The 19,200-nt window shown below is 39.7% G+C and overlaps 1 protein-coding gene across 1 annotated transcript; it reads right to left on the bottom strand.

Annotated features, from left to right (window-relative positions):
* Positions 1-12,589: 12,589 nt before the first annotated feature.
* LOC128559301 (putative deoxyribonuclease TATDN2) lies at positions 12,590-13,964 on the bottom strand. Its single transcript, XM_053550592.1, has 2 exons — positions 13,312-13,964; positions 12,590-13,238 (listed from the first exon to the last, which is right to left on the bottom strand). The coding sequence occupies exons 1-2, from the start codon at positions 13,962-13,964 to the stop codon at positions 12,590-12,592; spliced, it is 1,302 nt and encodes a 433-aa protein (XP_053406567.1).
* Between the last annotated feature and the right edge of the window lie 5,236 nt (positions 13,965-19,200).

The raw sequence follows: 19,200 nt of genomic DNA, 5'->3' as shown, positions 1-19,200 counted from the left end.
TATCTTTTCTATAGATACTTCTTGTTAAGCAATATTTTTGACATTTAACACATTTTGTACATGCTGTTAGAAATTCATTAAAGGAACAAAAAGACCCATTACATAGTTAGATCTATATATTACAAATATGTTTTATCTATTTGTATAAAACTTTGTAAACAATCCCCACCCTTAATATGCAATTATTCATAAGCAAAGTATTTATTTTATTTCAATAAACTACAATTTCTACTATAACATTTGCATGTATAGAACTTTGTAAACAATCCCCACCCTTAATATGCAATTATTCAGAAGCAAAGTATTTATTTTATTTCAATAAATTATAATTTCTTCTATAACATTTGCATTTGATAGACATCGGTATAGCTTTCTCGAGCTTTTGAATTCATTTGTTTCCAATACATTTGGGTTGCGCAGCCAAGATAGGTAAAAGGAGGTAACAATAATTTTTCAAACTTGCATTTCTGAGTTTCAGCAAGATATTTTAATGTAAATCGTTAACAAAATTAATATAATGCAATATGTCTTATTTTCATATTATTCTTCAGGCAATGTATGTTTATCAGACTTATGCTAACAAAACGTAAAATAATTCCATCTTGTTTGGGTAACCGCGAAGTAAACAAATACTTAGACTAACTTAAGTGTAAATGATCTGATGTTAAAGTTTTTGTCAAGTCCGTTAATTGACTAAAATATGATTAATATATTTTAGGGATTGCAACGAATAGCATTTTTGGTATTCGAATATTCGGTCAACCTTCCGAACGAATTTTACATATAATTTATGTATGATTAATTATTTACAGGGATGTAGCCCTCGCGTAAGTGAGGTCTCTCCACACATATTACACGTAACCGACTTCTTATCGGATGATCGCGTGAAATACTTGAAAAGGCCAGGAGGCATTGCTTGCATTTTGAGGGTAGATACACTGCGGGGTGGGGAGTCCAATAAGGGTTATATAAAGAAAAAGAAATATTTGTCTGAAAATTGAATATTGATTTAAAAAAATAAAAGTTAACCATACGAAATGCATTTATTCGTCATTTCAATCAGATAATTCGATTTACGTCAAAAGATGATATGCATCCCATTTCACTTGTTTTCTACTCTTTTCGGCATTTTTCGTGAAATACATCATTTTATCGACTTTATCGACTTTGATTGAAATCCGAGTAATTAGTTCAAAAGATGTCTGATCATTTTTAATTACGTGTGGTTCACACCTACCGAAAACAAGGCGAGTTGTAACGGATTTAAATCAATTTTCTAAAGGTAAGCAATTAGCGGTATTAACAACAGGGTACACTGTCATCACCATAGCGATGTACAATCTTGGTACGCTAATATACAAAAATGGCACGTCTGGCAAAGACAGAAGCCATTTCCGCTCAAATTTATCATGAAAGCGGGTTTTTGCAAATTAGATAAATGAATATTTTTGTTCCTTCATTTGGCTTTTATTTATTTTTCATGATCTTATATTTTTTTCCGAATATTCGAATAGTGAAACAGTATTCGAATATTCATGTAATGAACGAATATTCGTTGCCATCCCGATTAATAATCCATTAAAATTAATATTGTGCTTTAGAAATGTTACAATTGTGAAAACAAATTTTCGAAGCTTTTATAATTCTGAAAGTGAAACAGTTCTTGGTAGTGTTAACTACAGGAAAATTCAGCAAGAATAAATAAAATCACGTTATACATGTAACGTTCAATATCTATTCAAGAAGCCTTTTCAAAAAATGGTGTGCAGGCCAACTTTAACAGAGGGAGATATGTTTTGGTCCACTTCACGTTTAAAGCTAACATTGTCTTGTGAACTTTTCCTAAAGTTTTAATGCTTGTATCATTGTTTGCACTATTTTGACAGAAAATACCTCATTTCCCGCAACACTATTGGTCCGTAGTTAGAGCTAAAATCAGATACCTTTCCAAATTTCCTCCTTAATTGATGTACAATAGTTTCATAGATTTTTTTCGGTAAACCTTTACTGTTCAAATCATTCTGTTTGTCAAAACTTGGCCCCTAGGGGCTAGTCACTTTCTCTATAAAAACTGTAATGGAAACTTAAAAAAAAAGTTTTTTTCAAGTTGCCAGATAATACAATAAGTCATCGGGTGGTTCCATGTGCACCGCCGTATGAAAACATCTGCGGGTGTCTCTAAATTATATTCCAGTACTTATAATATGTGTAAATATTGAGTTTTGCTCAACCCGGGGCTAGAGGGCGTGGACGGTAGCTTGCATTTCCACTACCGTCCATGAACAGGCTCAATCAAACCAAGCCTGCAACATTTTCGTTTACGTCGTGTTGTGCGACCTGCGGTTTTCCATTTTTAGCTCACCTGAGCTCAGGTGAGTTATTGTGATCGCTCGATGTCCGGCGTCCGTCTGTCTGTCTGCCAACATTTAGCTTGTGTATGCAATCGAGGCTGTATTTTTCAACTGATCTTCATGAAATTTGGGCAGAATGACTGCCTTGATATAATGTAGTTCTGGTTCGAATATGGGTCATCTGGGATCAAAAAGAAGGCCACTAGGTCAAATCAAAGAAAATACTTGTGTACAAATGTATATGTGATAGAGGCTGTATTTTTCAATTGATCTTCATGAAATTTGGTCAGAATGATTGCCTTGATAAAATCTAGGTCAAGTTTGAATATGGGTCATCTCGGGTCAAGCAAATTCGATGAAATGGTATCCCCCGCCGAAAGGGCCTGTGGTGAGGAATGGCAAAAAAATATATCCGGAAAAAAGTTAAGGATGTTACTAAGAAGCAAATAATTTCATTAGTCAAAATCAATTTAACAGATTGAAGATGAATGCTTTTTTTGGGGTGGGGGTGCAGCGGGGTTGGCCGGGTGAGGGTACAAAACATCACATGTTGATTATAACTATTGATGGAAAATTAAACAAGAGGGCCAAGATGGCCCTAGGTCGCTCACCTAAGAAACACACCATAACAGTGTAAAACATGTTTGACCTAGTGATTTCATGGAAACAAATATTCTGACCAATTTTCATTAAGATTGGACCATAAAATTGGTCTCTTGCGATAAAACAAGCATTTTCTTAGATATGACCGAGTTTTTGACCCTAGATGACCCATGTTCAAACTCGACCTAGATTTTATCAAGGCAATCATTCTGACCAAAATTCATGAAGATCAATTGAAAAATACAGCCTCTATCACATACACAACTTTTTTCTTTGATTTGATCAAGTGACCTAGTTTTTGACCTCAGATGACTCCTATTCAAATTCGACCTAGATTTCATTAAGGCAATCATCCTGACCAAATTTCATAAAAATCAATTGAAAAAAGCTATCTCTATCGCATACACAAGATTTTTCTTTAATTTGACCTAGTGACCTAGTTTTTGACCTCAGATAACCCATATTCAAACTCGACCTAGATTTCATCAAGGCAATCCCTCTGACCAAATTTCATGAAGATCAATTGAAAACTACATCCTCTATTGCATACACAATGTTTTTCTTCGATTTGACCTAGTGACCTAGTTTTTGACCCCAGATGACCCATTTCCGAACTCGGCCTAGATTTCATCAAGGTAATCATTCTGACCAAAATTCATGAAGATCAATTGAAAAATACCGCCTCTATTGCATACACAAGGTTTTTCTTTGATTTGACCTAGTGACCTAGTTTTTGATCCGAGATGACCCATTTTCGAACTCGGCTTAGATTTCATCAAGGCAACCATTCTGGCCAATAATCATGAAGATCAATTGAAAAATACAGCCTCTGTCGCATACACAAGGTTTTTCTTTGATTTGACCTAGTGACCTAGTTTTTAACCCGAGATGACCCAATTTCAAACTCGGCCTAGATTTTATCAAGGCAATCATTCTGACCAGTATTCATGAAGATCAATTGAAAAATACAGCCTCTATAGCATACACAAGGTTTTTCTTTGATTTGACCTAGTGACCTAGTTTTTGACCCGAGATGACCCATTTTCGAACTCGGCCTAGATTTCATCAAGGTAATCATTCTGACCAATATTCATGAAGATTAATTGAAAAATACAGCCTCTATCGCATACACAAGGTTTTTCTTTGATTTGACCTAGTGACATAGTTTTTGACCAGAGATGACCCATTTTCGAACTCGGCCTAGATTTCATCAAGGTTATCATTCTGACCAATATTCATGAAGATTAACTGAAAAATACAGCCTCTATCGCATACATGTACACAAGGTTTTTCTTTGATTTGACCTAGTGACCTAATTTTTGACCCGAGATGACCCATTTTCGAACTCGGCCTAGATTTCATCAAGGTTATCATTCTGACCAATATTCATGAAGATTAATTGAAAAATACAGCCTCTATCGCATACACAAGGTTTTTCTTTGATTTGACCTAGTGACCTAGTTTTTGACCCGAGATGACCAATTTTCGAACTCGGCCTAGATTTCATCAAGGTTATCATTCTGACCAATATTCATGAAGATTAATTGCAAATACAGCCTTTATCGCATACACAAGCTAAATGTTGACAGAATGACGACAGACGCCAGACGACAGACGACGGACGCCGGACATCGAGCGATCAGAAAAACTCACCTGAGCATTGCTCCGGTGAGCTAAAAAGAAAAAAAAACATGGGGTGGGGGTAGATGCATGATCGGGGTGGTAGACATGACTTGGTGGAGGAGTGGGGTGGGGGAACGGTACAACTTTGCATGTTGATAAATATTCATGGAAGATTTGAAAAAAAATAATTTAAAAAATAAAAAAAAAAAAATGAAAAAAAATTTTTTTTTTTTTTTTTGGGGGGGGGGGGGTGACCAAGGCAAGGTGGTGACCAGGTGTGGGTACACAACTTCACATGTTTATAATAAATGTTCATGGAAAAGAATGAAAGAAGTTTAATTAAATTCTACCGATTGGTTGGTTTGTAATGTACAAATCTGTGGATTTTTAAACAATTATAGGGCAATAACTCTAAGGAAAATTGACCAATTAAAAAAAATGACGGGCATCATCGAAGTATGTTGGTTCATATTTATTCAAAGTTTCATGAAATTCTACCAGCTTGTTACAGAGAAATGGCTGCAGACGTGGATTTTTCATTCAATCAAGGGCAATATCTCTAAGGGAAATTGCCCAATCCAAAAAAAAAAATGCTTGACGTGCATCATCGCAGTATGTTGGCTCATGTTTATTTCAAGTTTTATGACATTCTACCTGCTAGTAACTGAGAAATGGCTGCGGACGGACGACGGATAACGCCATTTCAATACCCACTCCCGATTTCATCGGCGGGGATAATCAAAGAAAAACCTTGTGTATGCGATAGAGGCTGTATTTTTCAATTGATCTTCATGAAATTTGGTCAGAATGATTGCCTTGATGAAATCTAGGTCAAGTGGGTCATCTGGGGTTAAAAGATAGGTTACTAGATCAAATCAATATGCGATAGAGGCTGTATTTTTCAATTGATCTTCGTGAAATTTGGTCAGAATGATTGCCTTGATGAAATCTAGGTTAAGTTTGAATATGGGTCATCTGGGGTCAAAAACTAGGTCACTAGGTCATATCAAAGAAAATACTTGTTTAAACTCAAGAGACCACATTTTGGTCCAATCCTAATGAAAATTGGCCAGAATATTTGCTTCCATGAAATCACTAGGTCAAACATGTTTACACTGTTATGGTGTGTTTCTCAGGTGAGCGACCTAGGGCCATCTTAGCCCTCATGTTCTATTTTACAAATTCTTCTTATTCGTCAAAAACGTTGCCGCAAGAGGGTGTGATTACTCTGCCCTATACGTATAATACGTATATAGTGGAAAGAACTAGAAGTATTTTTCCATCATGCATTTTCTAAATGTTTCAAATTTCCGTTCGCATGTGTCTAGTTTTAGTACTTTTGTTTACTACAACAGCAGCCATAATTTGTATAACTTGTACGAGATTTAAATATAAGATGAAGTTACAATTTGTATTATGTGCGATTATATAATCCAAAGTTACCAACGGACTGACAGGCAGACACATGAACGGTTTGCAACTTCAGCCATGATTTACTGATATTGCAAATAATAAATTCATCTAAAAGTTTTACCTGTTATGTGCTTATGGATCAGTATAAATCCAGGCTTCTTATGGTGTATTAACGTCTTGGAGACAAAGCATAATTTACACAGCAAGAACTGCCTTCTGTAGACCATCACGTTGAAGCTAAAATTACTACTCTTAAAACGTTTAAAACAATCCGAGTAACTGACAGAATGTACAGTTTTAAAACATGTCCCAGAATCTAAGTCATGATTAAAACGGACATTCGTTTCATTGTCCTGTTGAATCCAAATGTTACCATTACAAGCGCATAAATAGGACAGTATTAACGCAAATAGAAGTTTAATATCAACCATTTTGAAGAGAGCAACTTGAATATGAGAGAAAGATGTTCATTACACACAGTAAAGTAACAATCCTTTTCCAGTCTTTACACAAATGTTAAACGTATATTTTTATTTAAACATTACTTTATTAAACCCGCCTATTCCGTAATTATGAGAACTAGACTTGTTGTTTTGTATATTTCTTAAAAAAACAATTAACTATAGGGACGACTCCATAATAGTTCATTGCATATTTATGAATAATTAATCAAACAATTAGTATAATTAACAGCCCGTATCGCTGTATCTTATTAATAATTATAGGTTATTAGCTTTGTATCGGGAGTTCTGCAGCGGACATATTGCGCGACTTTAGACGCTAAAGAATGAGTGCATATTTCCCGATTCAAAGATTATAACCTGTTTATTACATAATAACGTACCTACACGTATAAATGTAACGTAAATATCATAGCTTTGTTAAATAGCATTGACATTAAAGAACTAGATAAAATAATTAATGCAATGACTCACATTAAAGTACGTCACGCATCCGATATGAAATTCAGGCGTCAGTGTATGGAAAAATGTTGGCGTTACCGATTCCATTGTAACTTAACGGGGAATAGAAACTAGTATGGTACGACATCACATATTTATGTACTCAACAAAACTTAAAACGCATCATCTTTTATGGAGAATATTTCATTTTTGTAAATTTCTCAAAATTGTCCGGCTTTTCTCAAAGGTATATATCAATTTTTATCCACGTCAAACGTAATCGTTTGTTAAATGTATTTTGTTGAAAAATTATTACGCCACAAATGTAATCACCATTCTGATATTTCGGTACGGGGGGAGCACCGAAGGTTTACGTCGTGAGATATCTTTAAATAGATATCGAATAAAGTTTTCATAACTGGAAGTCCTGCTCGAGTCATTATGTCTCCCACGTGTATTGATTAAGTGCTATAAATTTTGTCATTATGTCTGTATTTCACAAAGTTTGTCCACGTAACTCTTCCGACACCACTGGATGGATTTACACCAAATTTCAGAAGAATAATCATTGCCAAGCCTAGTTGTGAATGTCATTTTTGATTTGATGATTTTCAGTGGAGTTATGGCCCTTGATTAATCAAATTTCATGAATATTTTGGCTAGTTCTATTCTATTATTGGGTGGATTTCAACCAAACCTTACAGGAGTTATCAGTGCCAAGCCTAATTATATAATTCATCGGCATGTTCAGCAATTCTCAGCGGAGTTATGGCACTTGATTTCCATTTGGTGATTTATGAAAAGACGTTTAACGTTTTACTATATTTAGCTGCAAGAGAAGTCGTTTAAAGGTTTTCTATCAATAGCTTTGGCTGCCCTTTAAATAAGTCAAACGGCACAATTTGAAAACAAAGTACGATAGAGATGATAAGGATGCTACAGGGCAAGTTTGATGATTATCAATCACGCTGTTCAACTTTTTAAAAGTTTTCTGTTTTAGCTTTTGCAGCCCCTAAAGTCAGTCAATCACACAATATGAATTTCCTTGAAACATAGAACATTTCAAACCAAATTTGGTACACATCCATCTGGCTGTTCATGCGAAGTGGTTTAAATTTTTTGTCTATTTTAAGCTCTCGCAGCTCCTAAAATCAGTTAAGAGAAACCATTGGAACTTTGAAAGAGGACTTTACATGGATGCTATAGGCCAAATTTGATGATGATCCATCGAACGGTTTTAGACAAAAAGTCATTTAAAGTATTGCTATTTTTAGTAAATAAGTTAAGCGAAACAATTTCAACAAATGTACATATAAGAATCCTAAAGACCAAGTTTGGGGATTGTCCATCAAACGTTCTCATGGCGGCCTCTAAAATCAGTCAATGTGAAACAATTTAAACAAATTAGGAGAACACCTTACAAGGATGCAAAGGACAAAGTAAGGTGATGTTTTAACTAGTTCATATACGTTTTTGTTGAAAAGACGTTAAACCTGAAACACACACACACACACACACATACACCAGAAAATGTAACGACATGGAGTAACTTTCCAGCTTAAACACCGTTGTTATTCAATAATTAACAAAACCAATGAATTACATATTGCCAAAAAAAACAAGGAAGAAATCCAATAGGGATTACCAAGTCAGTACCTAATCAAGTAGACTAATTACCTTGTCGGAGATGACTGCACACATTTCAGACTAATGGGCTATGCATGTTTTAGTAGGTAATGACGTTAAGTGCCCTATGATAATGAAAGCAACATACTTCATGTGTCTGTGTCTTTTTTCTGTTTTTTGTTTTACAATATGCTATGACAGAAAATTTTCAGTATTTAAAACTGCAATTTGGTCTCAATATACCGTTGGATTTATCAACAACTGCTAGGAGTTTTAGACATAAAAGCAACAGGTCCATATATTAATTGGAAATTGGAATTACTGATGAGACTGCTAGCGTATAGTGTAATAACTACTATGTAAATCAATGAAAGTTTTTGTTTGCTTGTTAGGGTTTCACCTGGCAGGGATAACTTTTATTTACACTTTCCTGTGACTTTGTGGCCGTTCAAAAGCGGTACCCCACTGTGTTCCTTTATTTGTTTGTTTTGACCTTGTGTGTGGTGTGCGTCCGCGTGCTGGGTTTGCGTTTGGGGAGGCTGCGTTTTTAGAACGTGGCTTTCCCTGTTGGATATTTTTCCTCGTTTTTGTTTTGAACATGGTGGGGATAAGACTGAAGTTAGGTGCACCATAAAAAAAAACAGACAAATACCAAACAGGGAATGCAACGTACCAAAAACGCAGCCTCCCCATAAACCGGTTTAACAGGGCTGTTATATTGCGATCTTCTCAGATGGTTCATCGCGACTTTTATGTCGTGATATTGGTACTGTTTAGTTTCTCAACATGACCATTTCGGCCTGGGTGGTTCCAATACTCCCGCTTTCATAGCTTTGGGTATTGTATAATTACCCCTTTGATATGGTGCCTGTTTTTTTTTTTTGTTTTTTTTTTTTGTCTTTTGGCAGTTCCTGTGATATGCAGGCTTGTTTTCTCGTTTAGGGCAATCGGCGATATATGACCATTTTGTGTCGATTCACCGTAAAACCCAACTCACTCACTCACTCGCTTAGGGCAAACCCGTTATTTTATCATTGAAGGTTCCATGTGCACCGCCGTATGAACACATTTGCGAATGTCTGAAATGTTTTTTGTACTTTTAGCATGTGTAAATGTTGAGTTCTGCTCAACCCGGGGCTAGAGGGCGTGGACGGTAGCATGCACTTCTACTACCGTCCATGAACAGGCTCAATCAAAAATAAAAGACAAATATCAAACAGAGAATGCCACGCACTAAAAACGCAGCCTCCCCAAAACGAAACCCACAGCATGCAAACACACGCACACGCACGCACACACATACACACACACAAAGCCAACACACGAGGACAAAACGAACAAAGGAACCAGTGGGGCACCGCCTTGGAACGGTCAATGACAAAAACACCACTAGGGAGCTTAAACCGGTTTATGGTGCGCACCCAACCAAACCGAGCCTGCAACATTTTCGTTTTTGTCGTGTTGAGCGACCTGGGGAGTTTCCACTTTTTAACCAGGTTTTCAACAAAAACCTGAGTTATTAGATTGGGGTAGATGTCGGTCGGGCGGGCGGGCGGCGGCGTCAAACTGGTGTTTCCGGTCAATAACTTTTGTTCCGGTAAAGATATTTGAATAAAACTTGGTATGTATGTAGCTTATATCAAAATAAAGGCTGGGATTGATTTTGGGGTTTCTGGGGTCAAGGTCAAGGTCACTGTTACTTAAAATAGAAAAGGGTTTCCGGTCAATAACTTTTGTTTCGGTGAAGATATTTAAATAAAACTTGTTATGTATGTAGCTTATATCAAGACAAAGGCTGGGATTGATTTTGGGGTTTCTGGGGTCAAGGTCACTGTTACTTAAAATAGAAAAAGGGTTTCCGGTCAATAACTTAACTTAGGAATGAGCTATCACGATGAAACTTGGTGTATAGAAAACTTATATAAAGTTGTAGCTTGGGATTGATTTTGGGGTTTCTGGGATCAAGGTCAAGGTCATTGTTACTAAAAATAGGGTTAGGTTAGGGTTAGGGTTAGCATATCTTCTACATGCATGGAGGGATTTTGATGAAAGTTGGCACAATTGTTCACCATCATGAGACGGAGTGTCATGCACAAGAACCAGGTCCCTAGGTCTAAGGTCAAGGTCACACTTAGAGGTCAAAGGTTACAAGAATGAAAACTTTGTCCGTAGCATATCTTCTTCATGCATAGAGGGATTTTGATGTAACTTGGCACAATTATACATCATCATGAGACGAAGTGTCTTGCGCAGTTCCCTTCTTTAGAATTACTTCCCTTTGTTGTTACTATAAATAGCTTATATTGTAACTTTTTCATTACTAGACGTAGGGAAAAATCGAGACCACTTTTTTGTAGTACAACATGCATGTTACATCCAATTTTGAGGTGTATTTTGACCAATCTCTACCTGGTAAGGATTTCTGTGTGGACTTACATTTTTTTTTTTTTTTTTTTTTTGTATTTTTTTTTTTTTTTTTTTTTTTTTTTTTTTTTTTTTTTTTTTTTTTTAAGATTAACTTCCCTTAGTTGTTACTATAAATAACTTATATTGTAACTTTTTTATAATTGACCGTAGGGAAAAACCAAGACCACTTTTCTGTGGTACAACATAGTTGTTACTTTCTAATTTTAGGTGTATTTTAAGGTATCTCTACCTGGTAAGGAGTTTTTTTGTGGACTTAGAAAAACAAAAGAATTACAATGATTACTAAACAACCACAAAATTAAAATTACATCTGCAAATACAGGTGCTAGAGTAAAGAAATTTGCTGTGACGGGCGTATATTGTGGCATTCTGGCACTCTTGTTTATTCTTATGAAAAGTGTTGAAAACCTGGTTTCGTGGCATTGCCGCGTTTCTTGTTCTATTTTAAGCTCCCCAGTGGTGGTTTTGCCCCGGGTTGAGCAGAACTCAACATTTACACATGCTAAGAGTACAAAAACATTTTAGACATCCGCAAAGGTGTTCATACGGCGGTGCACTTTGTTTTGACCTTGTGTTTGCGTTGTGTGTATTGGTCGTGTGCACGTGCTGGGTATACGTTTGGGGATACTGTGTTTTTAGGACGTGCTTTCCCTGTTGGATGTTCATCCTTGTTTCTGTGTTTAACGCTGTTTTCAACAGTATCACCGATCTCCTGGATTCTGCACACCAAACCTGTTCTCCGCAAGTAACTGCCAACATCCCCTCATGAATCAAGAGGTGGAGGACGAATGATTTTTGAGATAATTTGTATATAAATGATGGCAAAAAATGACAGCTTTTGTCTGTCTGACGTCCGTTTGTTTTGTTGTGTTTGTGTATATTTATGTTTTATACAGTGGTCACAATCTTACCACTCTAAAGGGCCTTGAGCAGTGGATAATAAAGGAAAAAGGGTCTAAGGCTCGATAAAAGAATCAACCACCAATCCTTACCTCAACTAACTACAATACGCATGCGCGCCGGAAGAAACAGGTCACGAAAAAATCAAAGCGGAAAATACCGGAAAGGTCAATTAAATTGCGAAATCAACACTCCCCCAACCTTATATTGTTAGGCGGGTGACCACCCCAAATTTTGAATTTGTGACCTCCCACTCAAATTTTAGAATCGGGACCCCATGGACATTAAAAAAGAATGGTGTGATTTTCATCCCACCCACCAATATACAAGTATCAACTAAAACTATGTACATAAAATACACACCTAACAACCTTTTGACATTTTGACTCTGTCAGAGTTTCTCACTGCCTCATTTCGCTGAATTCTCTGACTAAACTGGTGTGTACAAATTATAGAGTCAGTAATGTCCTTGACACACGAAGTACGTGCTGTTCTCTCACTTCACGTTTTTATTTCCTTTTTATTGCTGTATGTCCACACTGGATTTACACGGAATACGTGTATTTCCACCACATTTTATTTTCTCCTTGGATTTTTACATTACTCTTATTATCAAAGTTACATTTCCACACTACACGAAATATGTGTATTTCCAACATATTTTATTTCATGTATTACACGAAGTACGTGCAATATATGTAACGCCGCCCTCTCTGCCTCAAGATTACACTCCGAGTATGGCCACTACCACCAATAAAGTCGCTGGGCATTCTGTGCTGTAATCTTTAGCAGCTCGTCTCTTGTACGTCCCCTCACCCGAGCCACCTCCTGTGCCGTTAAACCAATGAATGATGGTGAAGACCATTCCTGCTCATTGTCGTACTTAAAATATGGCGCATCACTTTCCAGGAGACGGGAGGAATCTGTCCTCCGTAAAGTTGAGCGGCTATCCGCCTTGAAATCAGCCCTCTGCACCATCAGGCTATATCCAAAATGTGTGTTAGGGAAGTACCCCACACACAGATCAACATCCTCCATGGTGCCATTTAAACAATGCAGGTGAATTTTCTGTTCTGGTCGAAGAGCTGCCTTACAACGGTAGCACAACTCGAAGTACGAGCTGCTACTGACCTGCCCCCGTCCTGGCCGGCAATGGAGCACAAGCACCAGATGAGAACGGCTTTCCAGAAGTCCTAAAACTTCGTCAAACACAGTGCGCTGGAGAGGTAGGTCCTTCTTTGTGCCATCTATTCCTATCTCTCCCAAACCCATCACATCACACTCGTCCAACTTTTCCTTAAGCCGCCTCACCACACCGTCTTCGTGCACCTTCGATGGGTGTATGCCAATCACTGACACAACCCTTTCCTTCCTCAATTTCGCAACTTGCTGCCTGGTAGGATAGGTTTCTGGATCACACCAGACAGCAACCGCTCCATCGACCTCGACCTGTTGGCTTGACCTACAAGGTTTCACCGTCTGCAAGGCCTTCTGGTAATTCCACGGTGTAATTCTGGCAGAGCGTATCGAGATGGAAGTGAGAGTCCACACACTCTAAGCTCAGTGCTTCCTTCTGTGATCGCACCCTATTGCCATCATCCTCACCTCCAGCCACCTCATCTACTACCTCCATGTCACTTAACTGGGGCTCAGGACTAGGTGCAGGTCGCCAGGATCTTCTTGGAGATATTGATACTGACGAATCACTTAGGCTGTGTACCTCCTGGTCTAGTGATGAGGTCACCTCTGCCGCGTCGATCACACCCTCCGGAAGAGCAACAACAGAAGTACTGCTTCCCGCCACTGCAGAAGTACTGCAGGACTCCCCCTCCAGCTGATGTACTAGAAACACCTCTCTTCCACCCTCAACATATCTCTCCACTCGAAGATTCCTCACAGGACTAGCCCCTGTAGAAGATGGTTTTGGGCACTCTAGAAGTTCTAGCTCCTTACTCCCCTCGGGTCTTGGGCACCTGGCTTCCAGCTCTTCACGCCTCTCTGGTAAACTAAAGCGACGCATGAATTCATAGTTTCCCCTCTCGCCCAACAAGATAACCACTTGCAACATCACCTGGTAGTGAAATACACAACCGGGAGAATTGAATGGGGAGCATGTCATGGTTCCTGGAATAGGCAGTCCCAGAGCACCCGCAACGCCCGCCACCACACTGCTGGTCTAACGGTCGAACTAGTTGTTCTCCCGCCCCCTCTGATGACCAGAGTTGTTCAAATACCTGACTAGATCATCCACATCTGCCGTTGGTCCAACTAATTCTCTAGCCATGTAACGCTTCTACACGCGTTCCTGTCCTGGTGTCCTGACCTTCCTTCATAGCTAACCCTGTGGGGTAGTGATATCCAAAGGTGTGAAAAAATTAGACTTATACCAGGGCACAGGACACTTCTTGAATTTAGGAGCCTTTGTTGGTGTTGGCTTACCCTGACTACAAGAAGTACTTGTAGCCTCTCTTAGCACTTGCTTTTGTTTCTGTTCAGCCACCGCACCCTTACTACAAAAAAAAACAAAGACAAATATCAAACAGGGAACGCCACGCACCAAAATCGCAGCCTCCCCAAAACGAAACCTACAGCACGCAGACGCGCACACCACAAACACACACACACACACACGCGCGCACACACACAAAGCCAACACACGAGGACAAAACGAACAAACAAAGGAACACACACACATACAGCGCACACACACAAAGCCTACACAAGAGGACAAAACGAACAAACAGGAACACAGTGGGGCACCGCCTCGAGGTCTTGGCCGTCCAGAATGAGTGCGTGCCCATCTGGGGATCACTCCAATGTGGCGTTCAATACAGCCTTCTGACGCCCATCCAAATCCTCCCTGGTAGCAGAATCCAGAAACGTCAGACAACCACTGACCGTCTACTTTCTCCACTGCCAGGGTCACTTGTGCTAACAAGACCTGTCGCTGACGATACTCTGCTGACTGAGCATCAGGTCCTCTATCAGCTTTTCCGGCTCCCATAGCCCCCACCCCCTCCTTCGTCGCTCTCTCGATATCTTTCAAAACCTCTCTAGGCATGACTTATTGATTTTTGACTAGAATGTTTAGCTGTTCCTCCAACACTCTGAACTCTGAAAAAGATAAAAGAACATGGTCAGCCAAATTAAGTAATGTGACACCAGTCCGGATGGACATTCCAGGCTCCCACGCAGTGCTACTCCGTCGACGTTGCTTTTCTGTCTGGCCACTCCTACTAGAGCGACACCGCCACGAGGTCTTACCACGTAAGTAACGTGATGTCTCCATCCCAACATAGTGTTACGATTTGACATCCGACCGGGCCGCCCCCCCCCCCCCCCACCCCACCCCACTTGCATCGTGTGCATTTATACTTGGCAATTTCCAGGGCTTCAGTTGGGAGATGTTCACGCACGCACCATGATACCATTCATCGCAATAATCGCACGCGATCATAAAACGCCCGTTCCAGGGTTGACGGCATGAACAGTACAGTTCTCCTGGATCTGCGGACCCCGTCCCCTGTGGGTTGATTTTCCATTCAAGGATCCACTTTGGAAGTTACCGATCTCTACAGGGCTTAAGCCTGTCGTGATTAGTAACAAAGACTGTGTTTCTCATCTTTACCCGGTAGATGTAAGCAGATTCCTTCTTCTCAATTACACCTGGCCCTTTCCAAGGCGACGACAGCTTCTTACACTTGCCTTTTAGTGTTGCTGTATCCAGTACATATACTGCATCTCCTTCTTTATAAGTTCTAGTCAAAATCCGTAAAAAAAACAAAGAAAAATATCAAACAGGGAATGCCACGCACCAAAAACGTAGCCTCCTCAAAACGAAACCCCAAGCACGCAGACGCGTGCACCACACACACATACACACACACACACCCAAAGCCAACACATAAGGACAAAACGAACACACACGCACACAAAGCCAACACATAAGACGAAACGAACAAACAAAGGAACACAGTGGGGCACCGCCTTGGAACGGTCAGTGGCAAAAACACCACTGGGGAGCTTAAACCGGTTTATGGTGCACCTAACCTCACTCTTACCCCCACCATGTTCCAAAGACATGGGACAGTGTAAATAAAAGTAATCCCCTTCAGGTGAATCTCTTACACACGTAATGGAAACAAAAAGGCATGGCATGTAAAACACAAAAATGCTCGTGTATAAATATATAAAAAACAAACCTTAAGAACCAAAAACGTATGTACTCAATGCCTTTTCAGAAGACAGAGCAACAAGAGAAACACGCTAGTCATAAGTTCTCTTCATTCGTTTAAGTGAAGTTTTAAAAAACAAAGACAAATATCAAACAGGGAATGCCACGTACCAAAATCGCAGCCTCCCCAAAACGAAACCTACAGCACGCAGACGTGCACACCACAAACACACACACATACACATACACGCGCACACACACAAAGCCAACACACGAGGACAAAACGAACAAACAATGGAACACACACACACGCACACACACAAAAAAAACAAAGAAAAATATCAAACAGGGAATGCCACGCACCAAAAACGTAGCTTCCTCAAAACGAAACCCCCAGCACGCAGACGCGTACACCACACACACACACACACACACACACACACACACACACACACACACTCCCAAAGCCAACACATAAGGACAAAACGAACAACACACACGCACACATAGCCAACACATAAGACGAAACGAACAAACAAAGGAACACAGTGGGGCAACGCCTTGGAACGGTCAGTGGCAAAAACACCACTGGGGAGCTTAAACCGGTTTATGGTGCACCTAACCTCACTCTTACCCCCACCATGTTCCAAAGACATGGGACAGTGTAAATAAAAGTAATCCCCTTCAGGTGAATCTCTTACACACGTAATGGAAACAAAAAGGCATGGCATGTAAAACACAAAAATGCTCGTGTATAAATATATAAAAAAACAAACCTTAAGAACCAAAAACGTATCTACTCAATGCCTTTTCAGAAGACAGAGCAACAAGAGAAACACGCTAGTCATAAGTTCTCTTCATTCGTTTAAGTGAAGTTTTAAAAAACAAAGACAAATATCAAACAGGGAATGCCACGTACCAAAATCGCAGCCTCCCCAAAACGAAACCTACAGCACGCAGACGTGCACACCACAAACACACACACATACACATACACGCGCACACACACAAAGCCAACACACGAGGACAAAACGAACAAACAATGGAACACACACACACGCACACACACAAAAAAAACAAAGAAAAATATCAAACGGAATGCCACGCACCAAAAACGTAGCTTCCTCAAAACGAAACCCCCAGCACGCAAACGCGTACACCACACACACACACACACACACACTCCCAAAGCCAACACATAAGGACAAAACGAACAACACACACGCACACATAGCCAACACATAAGACGAAACGAACAAACAAAGGAACACAGTGGGGCAACGCCTTGGAACGGTCAGTGGCAAAAACACCACTGGGGAGCTTAAACCGTTTTATGGTGCACCTAACCTCACTCTTACCCCCACCATGTTCCAAAGACATGGGACAGTGTAAATAAAAGTAATCCCCTCCAGGTGAATCTCTTACACACGTAATGGAAACAAAAAGGCATGACATGTAAAACACAAAAATGCTCGTGTATAAATATATAAAAAACAAACCTTAAGAACCAAAAACGTATGTACTCAATGCCTTTTCAGAAGACAGAGCAACAAGAGAAACACCCTTAAGGGTCCGACGGAACAGGCCAGAAGACAAATATCAAAACAGTTCAGTCCTGGTAGGATTTGAAAACTGCTTATCATAGAGTCCTCCCCCTCTTCCGTCAGACGCAATCAAAGAGGGAAGCGTAGTGTCCAACTGTAAACGGGTTGAACACTAAACATGCGGTATGTCTCAAAACAGTTGGGTCGTAACCTCTTTTAATAAAACGTTTGATAATCTTTCCAAATACATTTGGAAAATTACCGTGACCCAAGATCTTACGAAGTTTGTAAACCACATCCCCATAAAAAACGGGTTTAGAAATACCTTCTCGCAGAAGTGTCTTTAAATTACTATTGAATTTTAAAACTAAATCAGAATTACGATAATAAAATTTAGCAAAATATTTACGCAATTTGTAATAACGGTAGCCTTGCTGAAGAAGTTTACCTGTAATATATTGATTACGTTCATTGAAATGCTTGACATGACTACACGCTCTGGCAAACCGAATTAATTGAGAAATATATACCCCATAAGATGTAGCCAGAGGTACATCCCCATCCAAATGGGGAAAATTTACAATACTAAAATTAAAACGCAAGAGGACAAAACGAACAAACAAAGGAACACAGTGGGGCACCGCCTTGGAACGGTCAGTGGCAAAAACACCACCGGGGAGCTTAAACCGGTTTTTGGTGCGCACCCAACCTCAAGTCGAGTTCTCGCAACCTCATGAGCTTCCTCAATTTCCATTTGAAGCTTCTCGACATAGTCCTCTGTAGATTTACTCTTTTTCCCTCTTAACTGGGAACATACGTGTTGCTGGTGTATTAACCTCTCGTCCCAGCATTAACTTATTCGATGTGAACCCAGTACTCCGGTTCACCGATGCTCTGAGTGCACCTGCTATTTGGGTTAGATGAAGATCCCAGTTTGCCTGTTTTCCATCAATGTAACATTTGACGGCATCCATTAACGTGCGATTATATCGCTCAGCTTGACCATTTGATGACGGGCGATACGGTGTAGTTCGGGTTTTATGAATCTCCAGGGTGTGACACAATGCACTGAAGAGCTTCCCTTCGAAGTTCTGTCCTTGATCGGAATGTATTTGAAGTTGGCAACCGAACCTTGAAAAGAATGTGTTGACCGCCGCTCGAGCTGTGACCTCAGCAGGCTGGGATGGCAAAGGTACACACTCGACCCACTTTGTGAATTGATCGACCATCATCAATATATGTTCGTTCCCTCTAGACGTCTTAGGCAGTGGTCCCATAAAATCAATGTGAATTCTCTCCATTGGAGCACCTGCTTGGAATTCTGTGAGAGGACATTTTCCATATTGGTCTGCCTTTTTGTTCCGGTTGCATGATTCACATGATCGCACAAAGTTCTTAAAGTATGTCAGTAGAACTTTTCTTTGGCCCGTGCCTTGGTCCTGTTTATGCCTTGGCGGGCTGCTGACGGAATGTCATGAGTCATTCCCAAAGCCTCCTCTTTCAGACCCACTGGTATGACTAATGTCTTATCTTCATCCTCCCCTAGCACGTATAACACACCATCAATTAGTTCAAATGATTCTCTATTTAACCAGTACGCTTTTGATGCATTGCTTCCCAAGTACAGAATTTTCTGA

Source organism: Mercenaria mercenaria, chromosome 9 (genome assembly GCF_021730395.1).
Source record: "Mercenaria mercenaria strain notata chromosome 9, MADL_Memer_1, whole genome shotgun sequence".
Lineage (NCBI taxonomy): Eukaryota > Metazoa > Mollusca > Bivalvia > Venerida > Veneridae > Mercenaria > Mercenaria mercenaria.
Note: the sequence above shows the minus strand (reverse complement) of the source record. Positions and strands in the feature narration are given on the sequence as shown.

Excerpts from the sequence above, each read along its gene's own strand:
- LOC128559301 (XM_053550592.1), bottom strand. The coding sequence starts at position 13,964 with ATGACATGCTCCCCATTCAATTCTCCCGGTTGTGTATTTCACTACCAG. Across the intron at positions 13,239-13,311 it reads CTTGCAGACGGTGAAACCTT|GCAGCAAGTTGCGAAATTGA; the intron begins GTAGGTCAAGCC and ends CTATCCTACCAG.